Here is a 20,597-nt window from a genome sequence, read left to right on the forward strand (position 1 = left end):
TTCTTGCTTTCTTTGATTCCCAGTTGCTTAATGCAAATTTTCCATTAGAGGAAAAGAAACTAGTAGGTGTTTTATTACATGATAATTAGGAAATTTAAATTTATTGCTTGAAAGTTTTGTGATTCATTTGTATATTTTATTTTATTTATCTTAAAAGAAAGTAAAATCAGTTCCATAAAATTCTATGTATATCACATGTTTGTTTATTATTGGTTTTCTAAGTTAAACTATTGTTATCATTATTTAGTATAAAAAAACATGTTTGTTTATGATTGTTTTCTAAGTTAAACTATTGTTATTTAGTATAAAAAAACATGTTTGTTTATGATTGGTTTTCTAAGTTAAACTATTGTTATCATTATTTAGTAAAAAAAACTTTATAATCTTAAAGTCATATTGAAAATATGAAAGTGAAATTTATGTAAATAAATATTTATGAAAGAGCAAAGACTCCCTGTATGAATAATACAGGCTTGGCATTGCCCAGTGGTTAGCTTGTAGGGTCCAGGGTTTGACATATAATGCTACTGAACATTCTTCATGCTTTCAGTTGTGAGTTTGTTATGAAAGTAACCGTGAATCCCATTATTTGACTCATACAGTTGGACAAAGCTCTTATGGTTGAAAGTAAAAGTCTGTATGTTAGTAAGGTGCTGTTCCAGTTATGTATCATTTATCCTAAGAATTGTTGAAACTGATGTAATCATCCAAAATAGTAACTATAGGTTGTACGTTATAAGAACTAGAGTTGATCATGCTGGATGAAGGTGATGAAGTTAACCATCTTAGCTCCAATAAAAGAACGAGCTCTTTCTTCATCGTTATCCTCCCATGAATTTATCATAGGAAAAAAAATTATAGACTTAATACTGAATGGAACACAGTTATCTATTCACAGAAAATATAGTTTAATTTTGTAGGATATTTGGATATGTTATTTTTAGAGTTAATTAGAGTATGGTGCATGTTTTGTCACTAATGGTCAGTACTCTGGTATGTACCATTTACCCATAGAAGTGTTTCTTGAATATGGTTTGTGCTTTATATATGGAACCAATCAGCTTCATATTGTAGTATTAGGCTTACATTTAATTATTTCCTACCTCTAAATACATTAAATACAAGGATTGATAAGCTTGCCTGTAGGAACAACACATCCAAATATTGGACAATATTTTGAGTAGTTACATAATTGTATTCCATCCTGTTTAACTAATTGTGGACATTAATGAAATATTAAGAAATTTTGTTGGTTTCTAAGGTTTTTAAAGAACTGACTTGCTAGTATTAAACTTAGTGATACAACATCAATGAATTTTTTGTAGTTTTGCAAACATGAAATGTTTGTTATTCTGTATAGAGATTGTAGCAGTTTCTCTTAAGTGTATCGAGTTTTAAAATGTAAACTGTAGCTGCAACATCCCTATCTTTATATCATCAGAAATTTCATTTAATTACTGTTGTTGGACAGGTTTATTTTAAACAAACGTAAGAAGTTTTACCAGTGTCACTGTATGACACTTATGTGCTTAATTTTTGGTAGTATATATTTGAGTTTTCATGTTTAAAACCTGGACACTTTTTTTCATAAAACAAAAAATCTAGAACTTTACAACTGCTCAAAATTCATTAAATACATAAAGAGAACTTTTATATCTAAAACTAATTTTCTCATTTATTTTAGGCATTAGGAAGTTTAAATTCTATTATGGAGCTAATGGGTCCAAAGCACATTACTGCAGTGAGGATGAAAGTGATGGCTACTCTAAAGATAGCTATTCATTTTACTGAGGAAGATTTCCCTCAAATTTGTACTCAAGCCTGGAACACTTTTGTTCATAAGTATATTTTCTTTACTTTGCAATTGCAAGAAAAGTAACTTTTAATTAATCTACTTATCTAATGAAATTTCTTAACTTAAACACATTTTTTTATAATTTTATTGATTCCATAGGGTCTTGAAAATGGTAAAAGTGTAGAAAACTCTAAAAAACAATTTTGAAAATAATATTCTTTCATTGTGTCTAATATTTTATAAATATTTCTTTAATAACTTCTACTTTGATTTGATGTGGTTTGTTGTCTTAAGTGTTTATGATCTTTGTAGACTTATCTTTCACATCTATTGGGAGTGTGTACTCGTGATTAGTCAGTATTGCATTGCATTGTGCAGGGAATAATATGACTTTTATTAACCCTTTTCAGATGGGTCACATGTCAAAGGCCATGTTATTACATTTATTAAGTTGCATTCAAAATTTTATTGAAATACAGTTTTATGAATTTATCTCTATTTCTGGTATCAAACTGTAGATTATAATTCAAATTTTGATATTATACAGTATTTAATTTTGTAGTTTAAAAGTAAGTATTAAACAAATACACCAAAACTTCAATTTTTATATGTTTTGTGTTGTGTTGAATGTAGCACTGGTTCAAATTAAATGCTTGTGATGTAAAAACACAACGTCTGTAGATGTACCAACTAGGAACTCAAATGGATAAGCTGAAATAAAAAAAAAAACACTTTTATCCTTTTAATTTTCTAAACTATAACAATATTTGTTGAATCGTATCTTTTCATTTTGAGAAATGGTCTTGTATATACATTTACTTCTATATATGATCTGAAAAAACAATCAGAAGCTCAGAATATTTTTTTAATGATTTTCCTAGCCATTTTCAAATGTGATGGTGTCCTCTCTTTCTTTCGAAACAAACCTTCATGCTGCTAATTTGAGTCTTTAGCCTGTTCTAGATTTCCTGTTTTATTTCATACAAATACAGTTTAGTTTTTAAACTTGATAAATTATAATGGAATTCTATGTTATCAGTATAGTAATTTATAACTGTTTGATTGTTCTAATGTACATATAAAATATCAAAAAAGAAAATTTTGTTTCATAACCTCCACATGGGACATTTCTGAAGGCTTAGCAAGCTAAGACAAACAGCAATGAGGACATAGGTTGTAACTAAAACTGATAATTGTTTGCTTACTTTGTTATTTACTGCTCTACATTTTGAGATAAATTAGTTTAAGAAAATTTGTTTTTAAATAGTAATGTTCTATATAAATATACAATTTATAATAATTGTATATGACTGTATTTTACCAAATACTAGTCCACTAAAATGCAGATGATATAGGTCACTTTGTAAAACCTAAAGGTCAGTTTTATATTATTGGATACATTAACATTAGCAAACATGCACTGTGGCATTGTAACTTCTGAATTGTTAGCCAAACAGGCTGAAAAGTCAATATTATGAAAATAGTAAATCTATATAAATGTATAATGTCATGAGATTTAAGCAGTTGTGTCTAAACATTTATGTTTTGTAATCTGTAGTCATTCTTGAGTAAAAAAAAAGCATAATTTATATTGGTTTTGTATTTTTATATGGTGATTACGAAATTGGTCAAATCGACTGAATCCATGTAGAAATTCGTTAATGGACATGAAATAAAATATTTCTTCTTAAGAAACATTTGATAAAGCTAACTAGATGTTATAAGGATTTCTCATGTGAAATTTTAATTTAGAAGTTAATTGAATTTTGATATGTATCAAATTTATGATATTTGCTAACAAAATTGATACACACAATTTTCTTAACACAAATATATTTTAATATACAAACAACAACAAAAACAATAACTACGGTTTGTGATAGTAGTATTGCAAATATTAGTCAATATACAAGAATTTTTAAAAACTTATAAACTATACTGACTTTTCTATCTGTCTAGAACTGAATATTGTATTGACAGTCCAGGTCCATGACAAGCAAATTAATTTTGAGTTGATATTGTTACACTTTGCTTAAGCTAGCCAGTTGTTTATTTTTGGATGGCTTGACACTGCTTACAAGCTGACTTTTTATCAACAAAGATATTCAATGTCTGAAGTTAATTTACTGAAGTTGAATGATTTGTAGTGGTTGAAATCTGTAAACTTTCCTGGCGATCTTAAATGTAAAAAATCTGTCTTTTTAGTTATGTATGAAGGTTAGGATCAGTCTACTTATCTCGTTGTCATAATGTGAAGGTAAGATTCCATCTGTCTATCTCATCTCTTCAGTAACTATTAACTCATTTGACCCATGTATTCTTCACTGACCATGACACAAAGTTTTAGTGTCTTACATTCAATATTTTATTAAACTAATTTTTGTTTATGTTGTACCAATTAATGTAGCATATAAGCTTAGCTAATAATCCATGCTTTAACAGTATACGTTTTAAGCTCCTACTTTTACAAGACAATGTTAACTCAAATTCTGAATTTCCCTTAGTATGACACACATTATGTATTTTTGCTAAGTATCTTGTCATCTTTATTTTTTCACAATTCTTTGAAAAATTAAGAAATTAAACATTCGTTACTCACTATACAATTGTTATTGCTCAGGCAAACCATATTTTTATTGTCTTCAATTTTGCATGATAACAGAGATATAAATAGAAAACCCCTTTTACCACACCTACCTGTCACACCCTCTCTTTCAAGATATGTTAATAGTTCTCTTGTACATTTAACTACATACTACCTATAAACAATAGGAAATTAAGGTTTTTATGTGTCAAATGATATATTACATTCTGTTCTTAACAGGTATATGTAAATTTCAGGTTTTTATTTACAGTTACCAGGTCAGCCAAAATGACTGATCGCATTTTGAGTTAGGGTAGAGAAAATAACAGATGAAATGTAAATAGTTACTGGAAACAAACATTTAAAATGTCTATAAAAGGTTTTGGGGATGACACAAAGGAAATTTGGAATTTTTGAGATTGAGAAAAGTATTTTAATCTCAACATAAAATTACTTTGCAAATGGAGTGATCCATATATTCACTGACAAATCTTTACTCTAGTTTATTGAAAATACTTCACTAAAAATATTTTTCTTGTTTGTGTAACACTTATAACATTAACTGAAAACTGCCAAACTATGGGAAGATATGCACACTATTATTTAAGGTTAGAAGTATTATGTCAAAAGAGATTTTAAATGAGTACAAAGAGGTCACATGGTTGGTCAAATTGACCGAGCCCATGTTGAAAGAGTTAAAAGTTAAGAATCTATAACATATTTTAGGACCAAAATAGAAATTGTCCATTTTTTGTTATCAGTTCTCACTCAAAATCTGGTTTTCATAAGTGCTGTTTATGTGCATTACATGTTTATGTTTTTGTTTTAGTTTTTTATTAGCATATTTATAATATGGCATCCTAATTTCAGTTTTCATAAAATATCATGGTTTTAGGGATTTGGTCATAGTTGCATGTTCAGGCATATGAAAGTATGACTAATCATTAAAAAATTATATAATACAGAATTTAACCTTTTGTTTCTTTGTGTCAGTGTGGAATTGCAATCTCTTGGATCCCTTCTTAACCAGGTGATGACTGCTTTACTGCCCCTTCTTCAGTTTCACCCACAAGGAGTTGCTACTATATTCCACTTTTAGTTGTTGAAAACAGGTATGTATGAAGTTCATATTTATTTATGTTATTCTTTTTTACAACTTTAGATTACTGGTTAATATGCTTGACTTTTTCATATGCCTGTCCACCATTTATTACTAGAAATAAAAATCATGCTTTACACTTTGAGGCTGTGCATGCATTGTAAGCATGACAACCAAATCATACTGAGTAGTCAGACAAGAGTTGGCAGTGGATTTTGATAACTAGTTGTTTTTCCTCAAAATTGTCAGTTAAAAATTGTGGGTGTCTAGTGCAGATGGCCAATGAATAAGTTTCTGTGAATATCTTAAAACAAAAACAAAGCATCTGTGTTAGAGACACAAATAAAGATCAACATTTTTGTAGGTGCAGTTGAAGCTTTCATAAATATATTAATGTTTTTTTGTACTAAAACACTTTTAGTAATACACATTATGAAAATATAATATTGATGATACATCTACTAGTGCACTTTACCTTTGAGGATCATATTCTGTTATATCTTTATAAGATAAATGTTTAATATTCTCTCTTTCTTCTATGATAGAGCAATTCTGTACAAACATTTTTTTTATATCTAATAAAAGAGCATTTAACTGATAGTTGGTATGAATTAATAACAGATCTGCACTTTAGAGCAGTGTACGATTGCTTAAAAATTTAATGCTAGATATTATATTAAATTTTTATAGTAAAGAGCAATTTCCTGTTGATCTGATGATTGTTCAGAATCATGGTGAGGTAAACAATTCTTGTCACATACTTGAAAGTAAAGAGCACTCTCACTCTCTATTAATGTTAGAGGACCTTTTACATCTTTCAGAGTCAAATACACTCGCAAAGATCTGATTTACAGGTCCTGTTGCATCCTTTAGAACAAAGTTCCTCTTACATTTTTCTGAGCCACAAACAATTTCATGAAGATGTAATAATATAAACCCTACTGCATCTTTCAGAGCAAAAAACATTTTAATGAGGATATGATGCTATGTATCCCATTGCATCCTTTTACCCTATCCACTGAGATATTTTTACAGTGCATAACACGAGGGTTTAGTGTCACACATTAAAATGTTTATTAAATAACTTTATGGTTATGTTATACCAATTAGAATAGCATAAAATATTAGCTAATAATCTATATTTTAATAGCATATAAGTTTTAAGTTCTTAACTCTATAAAGTAATATTTGAAAAAATACAGAATTTTTCCTATCCTGTCATCATCCTTTAAAAAAGTATGAAATTGTACATAAACTATTCTCCATAAAATTGTCATTGCTCAGGTAAACCACTTTTATTATAGTCCTCAACGTTGTTTGGTTACAGAGTTATCAAATATAAAATCAGACCCATTCTGCCACACCCACCCATCACATCTTTTCTTTCATAATTCATTACTAGTTCACTCATACATTTAATTATATATTACCTATAACCAGCAGACACTCAAGGTTTTTCATCTATCAAATGCCGTGTTGTATAACATTCTATTCTGAACAGTTAAATGTCAGTTTCTCTCAGAGTATGAACAATGTTCCTCTAAGAAATTTAATGACTAGCTTGGATTAATTTGTAATGACCATTGTTCTAGTCAGAAAGCCAGAAAAATTTTGAGGGGTAATGGAATTTGTATACTTTTTTGCATGTTATTAGTTTATATTGTTTGGAGTAGTATTTAATTAAATAAAACTCATTAATTGCAATACAATGAATAAATAGTATACAAAAATTAGGGTTAACTCTCTTTAACAACCGAGAGCAAACAAAAAAATATTTGTGATGTATTTTATTTCTTGTTTTTCATGGTTATTTTTTATGTATAATAAAATAAAGATGCTTCTTGAGGTTCACATGTAAGCTGCTTTTACTAGCTTTAGTAGCTCGTTGGTAATGTAATTCAATAGCATAATGGAGCTGCACATTCCCGGAGTTATTTACAACTTATAAGCATCCAGAGAGTAGTAAGTCATGTCTCAAAAAATCAATAAAACAATTAAATTTAAATATAAATAAATGCATATTGTTACAAACCTAAAGCTAATTAGGATAAACAAATGGGTTGTTATATTACTATACGAAGTCATTATAGAAATTAAAGTAGGTAATTCAGATTTTATTTTATTTTTATGGTTGCACAGTTAATCGTAATTACCAATCTCATTTTGAAGTGGGTTAGAGAAATAATATACATATATTATCAAATTTTGTTAAAAGAAACAGTTTCAAATGTATTTAGGAAGTCTTAGGGATTAAATAAAGGAATGTTGAGACTTTGAGATAAGGAAAAGTATTTTTAATTTAGATGTGAAAATTACTTGACACACGGACTTTAAAAATAAAAAAATACTCAATATACTTATGGACAAATATTTATTTTATTTTATTTGAAATACTTCTAAAAATATGATATATTTGTATGTTAAAGACTTACAATATAAAATTAAACACTGCCATATTTTGTGAAGATATACACACTATATTGAAAGTTAAAAGTATTTAATCTAAAAAGATTTTAAACAAGTACAAAGAGGTCACATGGTTGGTCATATAAATCGACCCTATTTCACTCCTGGTGTCCTTTACTGCACATGATACAAAGTTTTAGTGTCTTACATTCAAACTTTTACTAAACTGCTTTTTGTTTATGATACAACAATTATTATAACATAAGAACTTGACTAGTAATCCATATTTTAATAGTATGTAAGTTTTAAGTTCTTAATTCTACAAGGTAATATTAAAACATCCTGAATTTTCCTAAGTATTCTTCCTTCTCTTCTCTGTTTTACCCACCACCCCTTGAAAAGTACAAAATTAAGCTTAAAGTACTTACTATAAAATTGTTGTTTCTCTCACTAACGGCTCGGCATGGCCAAGCGTGTTAAGGCGTGCGACTCGTAATCTGAGGGTCGTGGGTTCGCATCCCATTCGCACCAAACATGCTCGCCCTTTCAGCCGTGGGGGCGTTATAATGTGACAGTCAATCCCACTATTCGTTGGTAAAAGAGTAGCCCAAGAGTTGGCAGTGGGTGACGATGACTAGCTGCCTTCCCTCTAGTCTTACACTGCTAAATTAGGGATGGCTAGCACAGATAGCCCTCAAGTAGCTTTGTGCGAAATTCTAAAACAAATCTCTCACTAACTGTGATTGTTGCTACTTTCAATTTTATTTGGTTACAGAGCTATCAAATAGAAAATCAGATCCTCCCTTGCCATCTGTCACATCCTCCTTTTCAGAATTTGTTACTAATTCTCTCTTACATTTAATTACATATTACTTGTAGATAGTAGAAAGTCAAGCTTTTCTTTTGTCAATTGATGTGTTAAATTATGTTTTGATTAGGTTGGCATGAATTTCACTTATAATACAACTTTGGTTCCCACAGGAATCACAATGACTAGCTTGGATAAAATTGTAAAGTCTCTTGTCGCATAGTTAATCTGTGATCTTCAGTATATTATTTAAATAAATAATAATTGTTTAGTGCATTACTACCATTAGTATAAAAAACAGGCTTAAGTTTCACTGACAATCAACAGCAAGAAACAAGAAGTTTTGGTAAATACTTTATTTCTTGATTTTCATGTTTGTTTGTTATTTATTATTATAAAAGTAACTAAAATATAAAAGTAGGGATCTTTTTTAGGTTAGTAAAGACTAAATTAGATAAAATAAATAATATGATAAAAGTGTTTCACAAGGCACCCAAATGAACTGCATGTGCTCCAAGTGATTTAAACCTTATAATGGCACAGATAGTAGCTAGAAAAGGTTCAAAGTGCAAGAAAACAAAATTTGATTATAAATGTATGTGCACTATTATGAGCTTAAAACTACATCAGATAAACAAAAGTAGTTTCATGTTACAATTCTAAGAATAAAAGAGGGTAATTTAGTTTTATTTAATGGTGGTTAGGAGATTAATCGAACTGACTGATCTGGTTTTAAGATAGGGTAGAGAAAATGAAAGGTGAAATATGAAGTTTTCTGGGAAAAACATTTGAAATGTATTTAAGTGGTTTTATAAATTGCACAAAGGAATACTGAAACTTTTTTGGAGGAGAAAAAAATATTTTTAATCTTTACACACTGCATCCTCAAAACAAATACATTATATATTTACAGACAAACCTTTATTGTAGTTTGTTAAAAATACTTCAAAAAATATGATTTTGTTGTGTGTGAAAGACTTGTAATGTTAACTGAAAGACTACCAAGTTTTCTTAAGACTTGAAATGAGTACAAAGAGGTCATGTGTTTGGTCATTTTAACTGAATTCATGATGAGAGGGTTAAATTCAAAAGCACTTTAATGAAATCATAACATTACAAGTCCCATTACAACTTTCTGAGCCAAGGAAAGTTCCATGAAGATATAATAATGAAGAGCCTGCTGCTTCTTTCAAGGGCAATGACCTTTTCATGACTATCTGATATCTGTAATATCATTATTTTATTATCTGTAAAATAATTATTTTAGAACCAAAAATAATTTCATGACTATTTGACATTATAGGTCTTGTTACATCATTTAGAACCAAGAACACTTTCATGACTATTACAGGTCTTTTTTGCATCGTTTAGAACCAAAAACACTTTTATGACTACCTAATATTACAGGTCTTGTAACATTTAGAGCTGAGAAAACTTTCATGGTGATGCAATGTTACAGGTCTACCAAAGGTGTTCAAACTCAAAATTATTTTCATCAGGATTGTGTCCTTTTGAATTTACCACTTTCATAGTAATTTGATGTTGTAGGTTCTTTCATTTTTAAGAACACTCTTGATATGTTGTAACTGTAAAGGCCTATTTACATCCTTCCAAGTCCAGAACACTTTCTGGTTGATCCTTTTGCATTTTTTGAAGTGAAGAATATTTATGCTTTTATTTATACAGTGAAGAACAGATACTATTAAAGTCGTATTCAATGAATAATATTTGTAAAAAATTATTAATTTAAAAGAGTGGAATAGAGATCATCAAAATAGTACAGCCTTGATATTGATGAATCTTCTGTCCAGCTGAAGGAAGTGATAAAAGACACCAATAAGAACTACATATAATCACATTCTGTTCTCATTTATAAAATCACACATTTCTCTTCACTAATTCACCAACTTGTGACAACTGCTGCAGCCCTTCCAGGTAGCACCTCTGAAGTGGAGTGTGTCTCCTCCAATGTGCACAGCACAGTCACGGACACAAAACACTACACCCACCTTAAATGAAGTTGATATGAGGAATAAGAATGACTAGGGCTATTTTTTATAACATTAATCCACAACTGTTTGCAGGACCATGAGCAGTGATTTCCTGGTTAATAAAAACATGATCAGTAACAAAAGTTGGATGTGTTTATTGTTATTACTTAGTAAAATCTACATATACATCTATACTAATAATGAAATTAACTTTGACATGTGATTCAAAAGCATGCATGTAAAGTAAAGTCAGATACATGCCCTAAATCTAATAAGCTACATGTGTGTCACTCTGTCCTTTTTTTGACAGTTGGCTGGATTTTGTTCCTCTTGCACAAAATAGTAAAAGTGTTTTCTTTTTGCATCCCTCACATTTAGTTATCTTAAATCAACAAGTAAAGTATAGTGTCCCCTCCCTAGTGCAAAGAAAATGGCTTTACAGAACAGAAGAACCAAATCTTGTATTGTACTCTTAGACTTTGAGAGAAGGATGAACCCACCATAAATGTTTCCCTAACTCATGGATTGTGTTTTAAATAATAGATATTATTGTATAAGAAAATTTAAAGGCTGAACACTATGTGCTTGGTGTGATTCTTTTGTGTGGTAAGGGGTCTTACCAGGAAAGGTTCCATATTTTTAGTTTACTTTCTGTAGATGGGTGGCCTTGTGGTGACCCCTTCCAGGATTAACCTGAGAACCAGTTTTGGACGTTTTCAACAGGTGTTGTGGACATTGTGTCAGATGTTGGTGTTCGGGTATGATGTTCATGAAACCCTGGTGTAGCTGCAATGTCCTTGTTTAGCATTGTAACGTGTAGCCTCATAGGACTCCATTGTGGGCAGGGTCAATGGGTAGTAAATCTTCCTCTCACTCTTATGAATTCCATAATCCTTGAAAATCACCACAACCATCAGATCTTGTAGCACAATTTTTAATCCTTCATTCTTTATCTGATTAATCCTTAGGGCATATGTCTCCCTTTTTCATTTAAAAGGGATTAAAGTGGAATATTGGCTTTCCCAAGTCCATCAAGAAGCTATGTTTTGGGGACATCTTTGTGGAAATATCAACCCCAAAACACAGTGAACACCTCCTGAATTTTAAGGCCATTGGGGATATACCCATTGATGTTACTCCCCCCTTGCTACTGTGAATTCTTTACAAGGAGTAATTGTTGAGAGTAATTTGAAGAACATTCCTGAGTTGGAGATTCTTGCTTGTTTCCGCAACCAAGGAGTTTCTGTTGTGCAGCCATTTCTTCACTTGCAAGGACAGAATTATGCTGCCAACCAGTGTCGTAATTTTGACATTTAAATTGTTACATCTGTCTGCCTTGACATCTACCTGAATTGTAAGGTGTGGGTATATTCCTAACCCTCTCTGATTTTTTCAGTGCCAGCAGTTTTGATTTCAAAGACATCACATCGTAGTTCTTTGACGTGCACTTTTTTGTGGTGGCAAAGACCACAATGCATATGAGTACAAACTGGAACCACATTGCATTAAAAGTAGTGGTTGTCACCTCTTTTACTTTTGTCCTTGTCTTAGGTGGGTGGAGGAGAAAGAGGTACAGTGTTTTAAAACAGTTGACAACATTTAGCTTGAAACTCAGAAATTATTTTTCCCCAACTCCATTTCAGACATATGCTTCTGCACTATGTACCACTGCTGCAGTGCGAGTGCAGAAAGATTTATTTTCCAACAATGTGAAGAGTATTTTGCCCTCTTTGGATAAGTGAATTGGCAAGTCAGTGTCTACTCCTCACTCTGTTCCCACCATTCTTTCCAGTGATTGCCCAGGTCCAGGTTTTTCAGCCCTGCTTCTGGCAATATGCTATTAAACTTTAATCCTTACCACAGCATTCCCTTGAGGTTCTATCTTCCTCAGTGAGCTGTGCTCTTTTAGAATAGACAGTCTGCCACTCTTCTTTTTAGCCTTCATATTCAGGTGCACTGGTAGAATTGGGTGTGCCATTGGATGTCATTGCTGTTTCCACTGATCAGCCCATACTGCAATAGCTTATTATCATTCCCACTTGTTTATCTTTCTTTGAGTCATCTGAGGAAGGCAGATATTTCCAATTGAATGTACTATCTCTTTACTAAATATCTTTCAAACCATTCTTCTATTCCTATTTATGCATATGGTTTAAAGTACGGTGTCTCTGTACAACCTGCCAAGGTTTTTCTCCAAATGATTGAGAGGGGGAAGTTGTCCTTACTAGGTTATGCATTGGTCACAGCTTTTTAACTCATTATTTTCTTTCATCTGCGACTGAGCCACCAATTTGTGGCCTTTGTAACACTCAAGTCACAATAAACCAAACTTATGATTGTAATGATGGCACTAACTAACTAAACTACCGTGGCAGGTGTTCAGTTTAGAGAGAGAGAAATCAGAAGAGTTCTCTCTCCAACTGGGGTGTTCAGGAACTTTGTAGTTCCTCTTCGTCCCCTTTCGTGGATTGTTATTAAGATTAAGTGGTGGTTTTTTTTATTATTATTATTTTAATAAATTAATTATCGTTATTATTCTTGACTTTTTTTTGGGTGGAGGCAAAGGCAGCAGTGGAAAGAAAGGCCGGGACCTGTCCCGAAAAGAAAAAAGTTGGGCAGATGTGAACGTGAATGTAATTCATTCAAATTCAGATCAAATCAAACGGCCCGATTCTGGGTCTGGCAAAAAGGTTGCCTAGGTTGGGATCTAGAAATCCAATGTCTGAAGATTTTGATGTGGGGAAACGGAGTGCCCCGAGAAAACCCACTTTCACACGACAGGCGCCGAAAGTTTTGCCTGTCGTGTGCCCTGTACCTGAAAAAAAGGAATTCATGTTAATAACATAGATTTTATTTATTTAGATTCTTTGTTGAGTGGATTGTGATTCTTGAAATATGTTGTAAGGTGATATGTATTTTGTTGGTGCACTTGATAATTTGTGTAGTGATGCCGTTAGTTTGTTTCTATTTTCTGCTTTTAGATAATATTTGAGAGAAAGTTCTGTTATTCTATCTCTTATAGTTGGTAAATTACTAATTTGGTGTAGATAATTTGTTGGCGTAAAAGATGGTAAACTGAATGCGGATTTTAATATTTTGTTTTGTTGTACTTGGATTTTTTGGAGTGTGTTGTTTGACATATTGTATGTTACTTGACATCCGTACTCTATTAGTGGACGGATGTAAGCCTTGTATATTTGTATAATGGTGTTCGGTGCGCATTTCGATTGTTTACCGGTTATAGTCTTTAGATATGAAATCCTTTTTCTGATTGATGAGTGTATATTGTTTATGTGTTTTTTCCATGTTAGTTTTGTGTCGAAAGTGACGCCAAGGAATGTGATGTTTTTGCTCATGTTAATGGTTGTGTTTCCAAGTGATAGTTTTATTTTTCTAGATTTTTCTTTGCTTCTTTAGTTTTCTATAGAAGGTGATTGCTTGTGTTTTTGTCGGATTTAACACGACCCTCCACTTGTTGCTCCATGTTGAGACGTTGTTTAGTGATTCTTGTACGCGAGACATGGCCATTACTGGGTTTCTTGAGGTGCTCCAGATTGCGATGTCGTCTGCGTATTGTGAATTGTGTGTGTATGTTAGATTTGGAAAAGGTATGTCACTGACGAAAATTATGTATAGAAGTGGAGAGAGGACTGATCCTTGGGGCACTCCTGCCGTTATATTAAATAATTTTGATATGGTTTTATTGACTTTTACTTGTGCTGTTCTATTGGTTAAAAAATTTGAAATCCATTTGACTATCGTAGGATTTATTTGTAGGTGATTTAGTTTGTATCTGATGGCGTTGTGCCAAACGCTGTCGAATGCTTTTTTGACATCTAGGAATACCCCGATGGTTACTTGATTGTTGTTGTAAGCTTTGTAGATTGATTCGGTGAGTCGTGTTAGGTGATCTGTTGTTTGTCTATTTTTCTGGAGGCATTTTGAGATTCTGGAAGGATGTTGTTTGATTCGCAAAATGGAGGAGACGATTGGAGATAATTCTCTCCATCAGTTTGCCAAGACAGCTTAACAGACTGATGGGGCGGAAATTATCTGGATTTGTTCTGTTAGTTTGTTTCTTGGGGATCGTTGTTATGATGGCTTTTTTCCACGTGTCAGGGTAATACCCGGTCGCTAGTGAAATGTTCATGATGTTTGTGAGGTGTTGTAGTAGGAGAGTGGAACTTTTTTGAGAATAATATTTGGTATTTGGTCATGTCCGGGGAAGTGTTCTTCAAGTTTTGATATTAATCTTTAGTTCGGATATGGTTATTTTTCTATTGATTGAATTTGAGTATGCTTCTAGTGTCTCTCCGGGAAATCCTGGTGAGAATGGAGCTTGGTTTGTATTTATGTAGTTGTTGACATGGTGTTGGTGTTGTGTGTCGAAATCTACTGAGTTTAAATCGCTCAAAGCGGATTTGTAATAGTCAGCTAATAAGTCAGCTTTCTCTTCGTCCGTCCTTGCGATTTTATTGTTGTGTGTGATGTGTTGTAGCATGTGATTTGTGTTTTGTCTGAAGCAATACTCTTGAATTTTTTCCAGAATTCTTTTGGATTGTTCTTGGTTTTTCTAAGTTTTTGCAGAAGTTATGCCAATTGTTTTCTCTGACTTTTTTAATTTCTTGTTTAATTTTTGTATTTGTTCTATTGATTTCTGTTTTAATGTGTGGATCGCGTGTGATGTAGTGTGTTCGTCTTAATTGTCTGCGTTTGATTATTAGTGCGTGAATTTCTGGTGTTAGAGTCCATTGAATAAGTGATTGTTTTCTTTTTGATTTAGGAATTGTGTTTTTATGGCTTTCTTTATGGCTTCTGTAATTTGATCAACATAGTTGTCTAGTTCTGCTTTGTTATTTACATGTTCGATTGGATGGGGTAGGTATGAGTCCAGAGAGGCATTAAAAGTGAGCCAGTCTGTTTCAGTGTAGGTGTATGCGGAAGGAGTCACGTACGCCACAGCAGGGTGGCGCGGGTGAATCATACATGACATGGGGAAGTGGTCACTGGTGATTTCATCATGCACTTTAAAGTTAGATATTCTGTTAACCATGTCCTTGGGTGCAATGATGAAATCGAGTACATCGTATGAGCCGTTAGCGGCTGAGAAGTGTGTAGGTGTATTGTCATTAATTAAGTGCATTTTATTGCTAGAGATAATTTTTTTTATGCACGATCCTCTGCGTGTGTCTCTGTTACCCCTTAATTCTGTGTGCGGTGAATTAAAATCTCCAATAATAATTGGTTTGGGTTTACGATTAACACATTTTTGAAGGAAGTTAATGTCGATGTCTTTGGTTGGTGAGCAATATATGGCTAGAATCGGAATAGTTAACCGGTTGTTAAAGTGGATATTACAAAAAATGGTCTCATTAATGTCAGATTTGAAGGAATCTTCTATTGAGATTATTTGCGATATTTTTGTACTAAAGTAAGTTATTATACCTCTGTTGTTTTCTGAGTGAGGTATGCTGTGTGAGATGAATCCGGGGATTGTGGTGTTTTGTTTTTCTGTGCAAAGTGTTTCTGAAACGATGATTATGTTGGCGTTTATATGTTTGTTTATGTTGTATATTTCTATCCTTTTGTCTTTGAGATTTCCTTGGCAGTTGATGTGTAAGATTTTAATGTGTTGTATCATTGTGTTGTTTTATTTCCCTTGCGTGAATTTTGAGTGAAAGAAAATGATGGCACCATTTACTATATGCCTTAAGTATGGGTTTACCCTTGACATTGGAAATGGTAACACTGTCCGACTTCCTCATGTCTTTAACTTTTTATGGGCCATTTGCATTTTTAATTCTATTTAGATCTTTTGTACAAATTTTGGACATTGTTTTGTTTTAATTTAATTTATTTTTTTGCCTTTTATAAGACATTCCTTTTCCTATTTTACTGCTTGTTTGGTGTAGATAGTCTAGTTGGTTTGTGCCAGTAAACACCAACCAACTGAACACAATGTAGAAATATCAAAGTTGTTTTGATTAACAAAGTTTCCATTTCTTTGTTAGGTGGAATTGCCATAATAAAATGAGAAAGTGCTTAACAGTCATGAAATACAATTATATAGAAACATCACAAAGTCTAAAATAGTGGTTATGTACATAATAATGTGAAGGAAGTTTTTCATGACAATATGACTGAATCTATTTTACTGAATTATTTTGCATGGTGATGTATTTTATGTTTAAGCAGTCAGTCAGGTTTAAAAGCAATCCTTTTGGCAAGTTGAAGTAATGTGTTCAATAAATACAAGTTGATTTTTGTTGCAAACTGCAGGTAAAGAACAGTATTTAGGGAAAAGATGCAAGGCTCATATCACTTGTTATTGCACTGAAATTGAAAAAGTATAATTAAGGGAACATGAAGACTGAAGAATTCAGTAGTACTTATTCAGTAACCTGTTTCTATTGTTTTTTAGCTGTATTGGACTCACTGCAGTTTATTTATTGTATTCAGTGCAATTATTTTGTTACAAAATATAATAAACTTAGTTTATTGGAGTTCGTGTATCTGTTAAAATCAGTAAAATAGATCCCAGTAAATGACAAGTTTTAGAAAAGATGTTGGAAAGCCCTTCATTTTTTTATTTTTTTTTTACATTAACTTGCATGAATAATTTATGTGCATCTCTAAACAACAGTTCATAAGTTATTTGTAATATATAGGAATACATTCGTGAAGATGAGAAACACACTTCAAGTAAAATGTATTCTGAAGACAGCTGGTATGGATATTAGAACTTTAATTAACATAAAGCAGAGTCAGTTGCAAACTCTCTCTTTGTTAACCTGAAGATTACATGAGAAGACCAAAATATTCTTCTGTGCTTTATGTTAATTAAAGTTCTAATATCCATATTAGCTGTCTCAAGAATACATATAGGAATACAGATTATTTTGAAGTAGAGAAGTTTGAGTTGAAACTTAAATAAATGTTTATCTTTTTTTTGTTTTGTTTTTAGATTAGAAATGAGGAGATTGAGTGAGAACCAAAAGTCTTCATTTTTTTATTTAAGTGTAGAAGATGAAAACTTTGCTTATGATTTGGTTCAAGAGCTAGTTAGGTCTTTCCTAGCAGCTGAAGACACCAGAATACAAGTGAGTGGTTATTTTATACTGAAGTGTGTCTTTTGACTCTGTGTTATTGGTTTTATTTCACATTGACATACTTATGAGAAATGGTTAGAATAATTAGACTACCTATACAAAAGTTGCACAGATTTGAAAAATACTTTATTTTCACTTTACTTAAATTTAAGTTTTTCATTTGTTAAAACTTAATCATTTATTTAAAAAAAATTAGTTTAAAATATAATCTTAATTATCTATGAACCTTGCCATTTATTTCTTTCACTATACATGAGATATTAAATTTTTTCAGAAATCTCAAAACAAATTGTTGATCACAGTAATCACTAGATATTCAGTGAGATATGACATTTAGTTTACATTACCCAGTTGCTTTCTTACCCAACAAATGGTTTGTAACATGATGTTCTGAAATATGGACAAACATGTTTTGAATCTCCTGTGGTCTTCAAAATATGGATACAAATGGGTGAAGAAGTTCAGTGCAACAAAACATAAGCCACATTTTAAGGTGTGTTTCCAAATCCTGGACTTACGAATGACAGCAGAATGTGCTTTTATATATTTCAAATACTGCATACCATTTTGGATTGTATATATGCTTTGAACAAAATACAGATTGTGACAATCATAACTCGCCACTGAAACACACTGTAAATGGAGAAAGTTTTAAATCGTCATCAGGTAAATAGAATAAATAAACTATCAAAAGATCATTTGTACAGGGTGTTCAGAAAGTCACTGTGCACTTGTATATTTATTAACAGACATGTTTCAATATAGAATACAGGAGGTAAATATGAATAACAATTATAAACAATATTAAAAGTGACCCCTGTTGGCTTGGATCCTTCTTATTTTGTTTCTAAACACTGATGTCAGTTGCTGGCTTGAAATAGACTGAATAGACATATAATTACAAAACTGCACAGTGACTTTCTGAACACCCTGTATAACATTTTGTAACTCCGTTAATAACATTACTACAGTTGATAAACTTCTGCCAACCTGCATGGAGCCTAAGACAAGACCTTCCAGCTATATGAAGTAGTAAAGGTGTGCCAGGCACCAACAGAAATTTTTTTTTTTTTGTTAAAAAAGAGCATGAAGTGAAAACATAAACTAACCATCTTTAGTGGCATAAAATTGAGTGAAACCAGGGAGAAGAGACCTCAGTGTTGTCTTTACAAATCCACTACTATCACTAGTCAGTAGGAACATTAAGATTGTTCAGGACATAGAATTTTGTGTGGAATCAGCAAATCAGTTTTCTGGGAGGGCAAAAAATATAGAAATGTCACTTTTGTTTCTAAGTGAAATGTATTTAGAGAAGAGAATATACTTCTAAAAGTGAAGGAATTTCTTCACTGAAACAGTGTTAAGCTACATCTGCATAATTTTAGGACTAACAGGTTTCACTTTTATAAGCTCATTCATTACTTACAAATAGACTTAATGTGTTGAAATAAAATTCTTTGTAGACTGATAATGTTTGTATCCTGTGTTCTGAAGCACCCATTGATAAAGTTGCAATATTGCTTTGGACTTTTCATTATTGTGAGTGAAAGACCTGTTGAGCTTCATGTATTTGTAGATAGTGAAAAATATTAGACACACTCGAGATTATAGGGTTGTTAATAAAGTGCCAATATCTAAAGTTTGTAACAAGAAGTAATTATTCTTGAGGAGACCTTTTGGTGTACACAGAATTCAAGAACTGTACTGTATAACGAATCTATGTTGATTGTATATGTGACTTTTTTTTAACACAGGCTTAGTCTCTGGGACTGGCTTTATAATCATTTTGTGTTTGATACAATTTTCAAGCTATTACTTTTAAATTAATAAATATATCTTGATGGAACTTGGTATATTATCAATAAATATTACAAGATTTGTTATGCAAAATATTGTGTTTTTTTTATGAAGTCGTAAGCTTTTCTTTTTCTTTTTTGCATGTTTCTTATCCAACATTTTGAGATGAAAAATACTTTCATGCATCAGAAAATTTTCAAATTTCACATACAAAATATAACATTCAAAAACTTATCAAATGTTTATTAAGGAAAAACATTATGTTTTGCCCTTTATTTTTACTAATGAATCTCTGTGTAGGTTTGGTTGATTTTACTGATTTCGTAACCAAAAAACAAAATATGTGTGTGTGTGTGTGTGTGTATATATAAATTTTGCCCTTTTCATTCTGGGATGACAACAGAGTATAACATGAAAACACAAATGTTTAGACTAAATAGCTTAAATCTTATAACATTATACATTCATATATATTTATTATTTTTATTATAACAACCTTTCATCCATGCATGCCTAACAATACAGAAGCTACAGTGAAGCAGTGCACATGTGTCATATTACTGTATTAAGTTATATGGAACTAATTTTTACTATCCACAGAGTGACCTGTTTTGACTGTGTTGTAGTGGAAAAGGATTGTGCAAAATACAGTCACATTTCAATTATTATACATTATATACGTATTTACAATACTGTTATTTACAGGTAACAAATATACAGTATAAATAAACAAAATAGTCATAAGTTACAATATCAGTACTGTAGAATTCCACTATAATTTATCAAGCTTAGTAAGTAAGCTGTATTTAGGTCTAAAAAAATATGAAATTCCAACATAATGATTATCTTTTCTCACATATGTGAACTTTACACATGCTTCAAACCTTCCGCTCCCCACTTTTGGAATTGTAAGATTTCAATGCGTTTCTCATCCGAATCGTCGTGTGACATACTCATTTGACATATGTGGTTCCTTCTACACTCCTCTACTGAACTATCACTTCTCAT

The 20,597-nt window shown here is 31.6% G+C and overlaps 1 protein-coding gene across 15 annotated transcripts in view; it reads left to right on the plus strand.

Annotated features, from left to right (window-relative positions):
* Positions 1–20,597, plus strand: part of LOC143242439 (serine/threonine-protein kinase atr-like) — a 92,027-nt gene that overhangs the window by 26,255 nt on the left and 45,175 nt on the right. For 14 of the 15 annotated variants that reach the window (XM_076485824.1, XM_076485825.1, XM_076485826.1 and 11 more), the window contains exons 4-5: positions 1,685–1,842; positions 17,648–17,783. In XM_076485824.1, coding sequence (XP_076341939.1) covers positions 1,685–1,842; positions 17,648–17,783 — 294 coding nt within the window. The remainder of the gene's footprint in view (positions 1–1,684; positions 1,843–17,647; positions 17,784–20,597) is intronic. The other variant, XM_076485835.1, reaches the window with a different exon arrangement.

The sequence above is a fragment of the Tachypleus tridentatus genome, unplaced genomic scaffold, assembly GCF_004210375.1.
Source record: "Tachypleus tridentatus isolate NWPU-2018 unplaced genomic scaffold, ASM421037v1 Hic_cluster_2, whole genome shotgun sequence".
Taxonomy (NCBI): domain Eukaryota; kingdom Metazoa; phylum Arthropoda; class Merostomata; order Xiphosura; family Limulidae; genus Tachypleus; species Tachypleus tridentatus.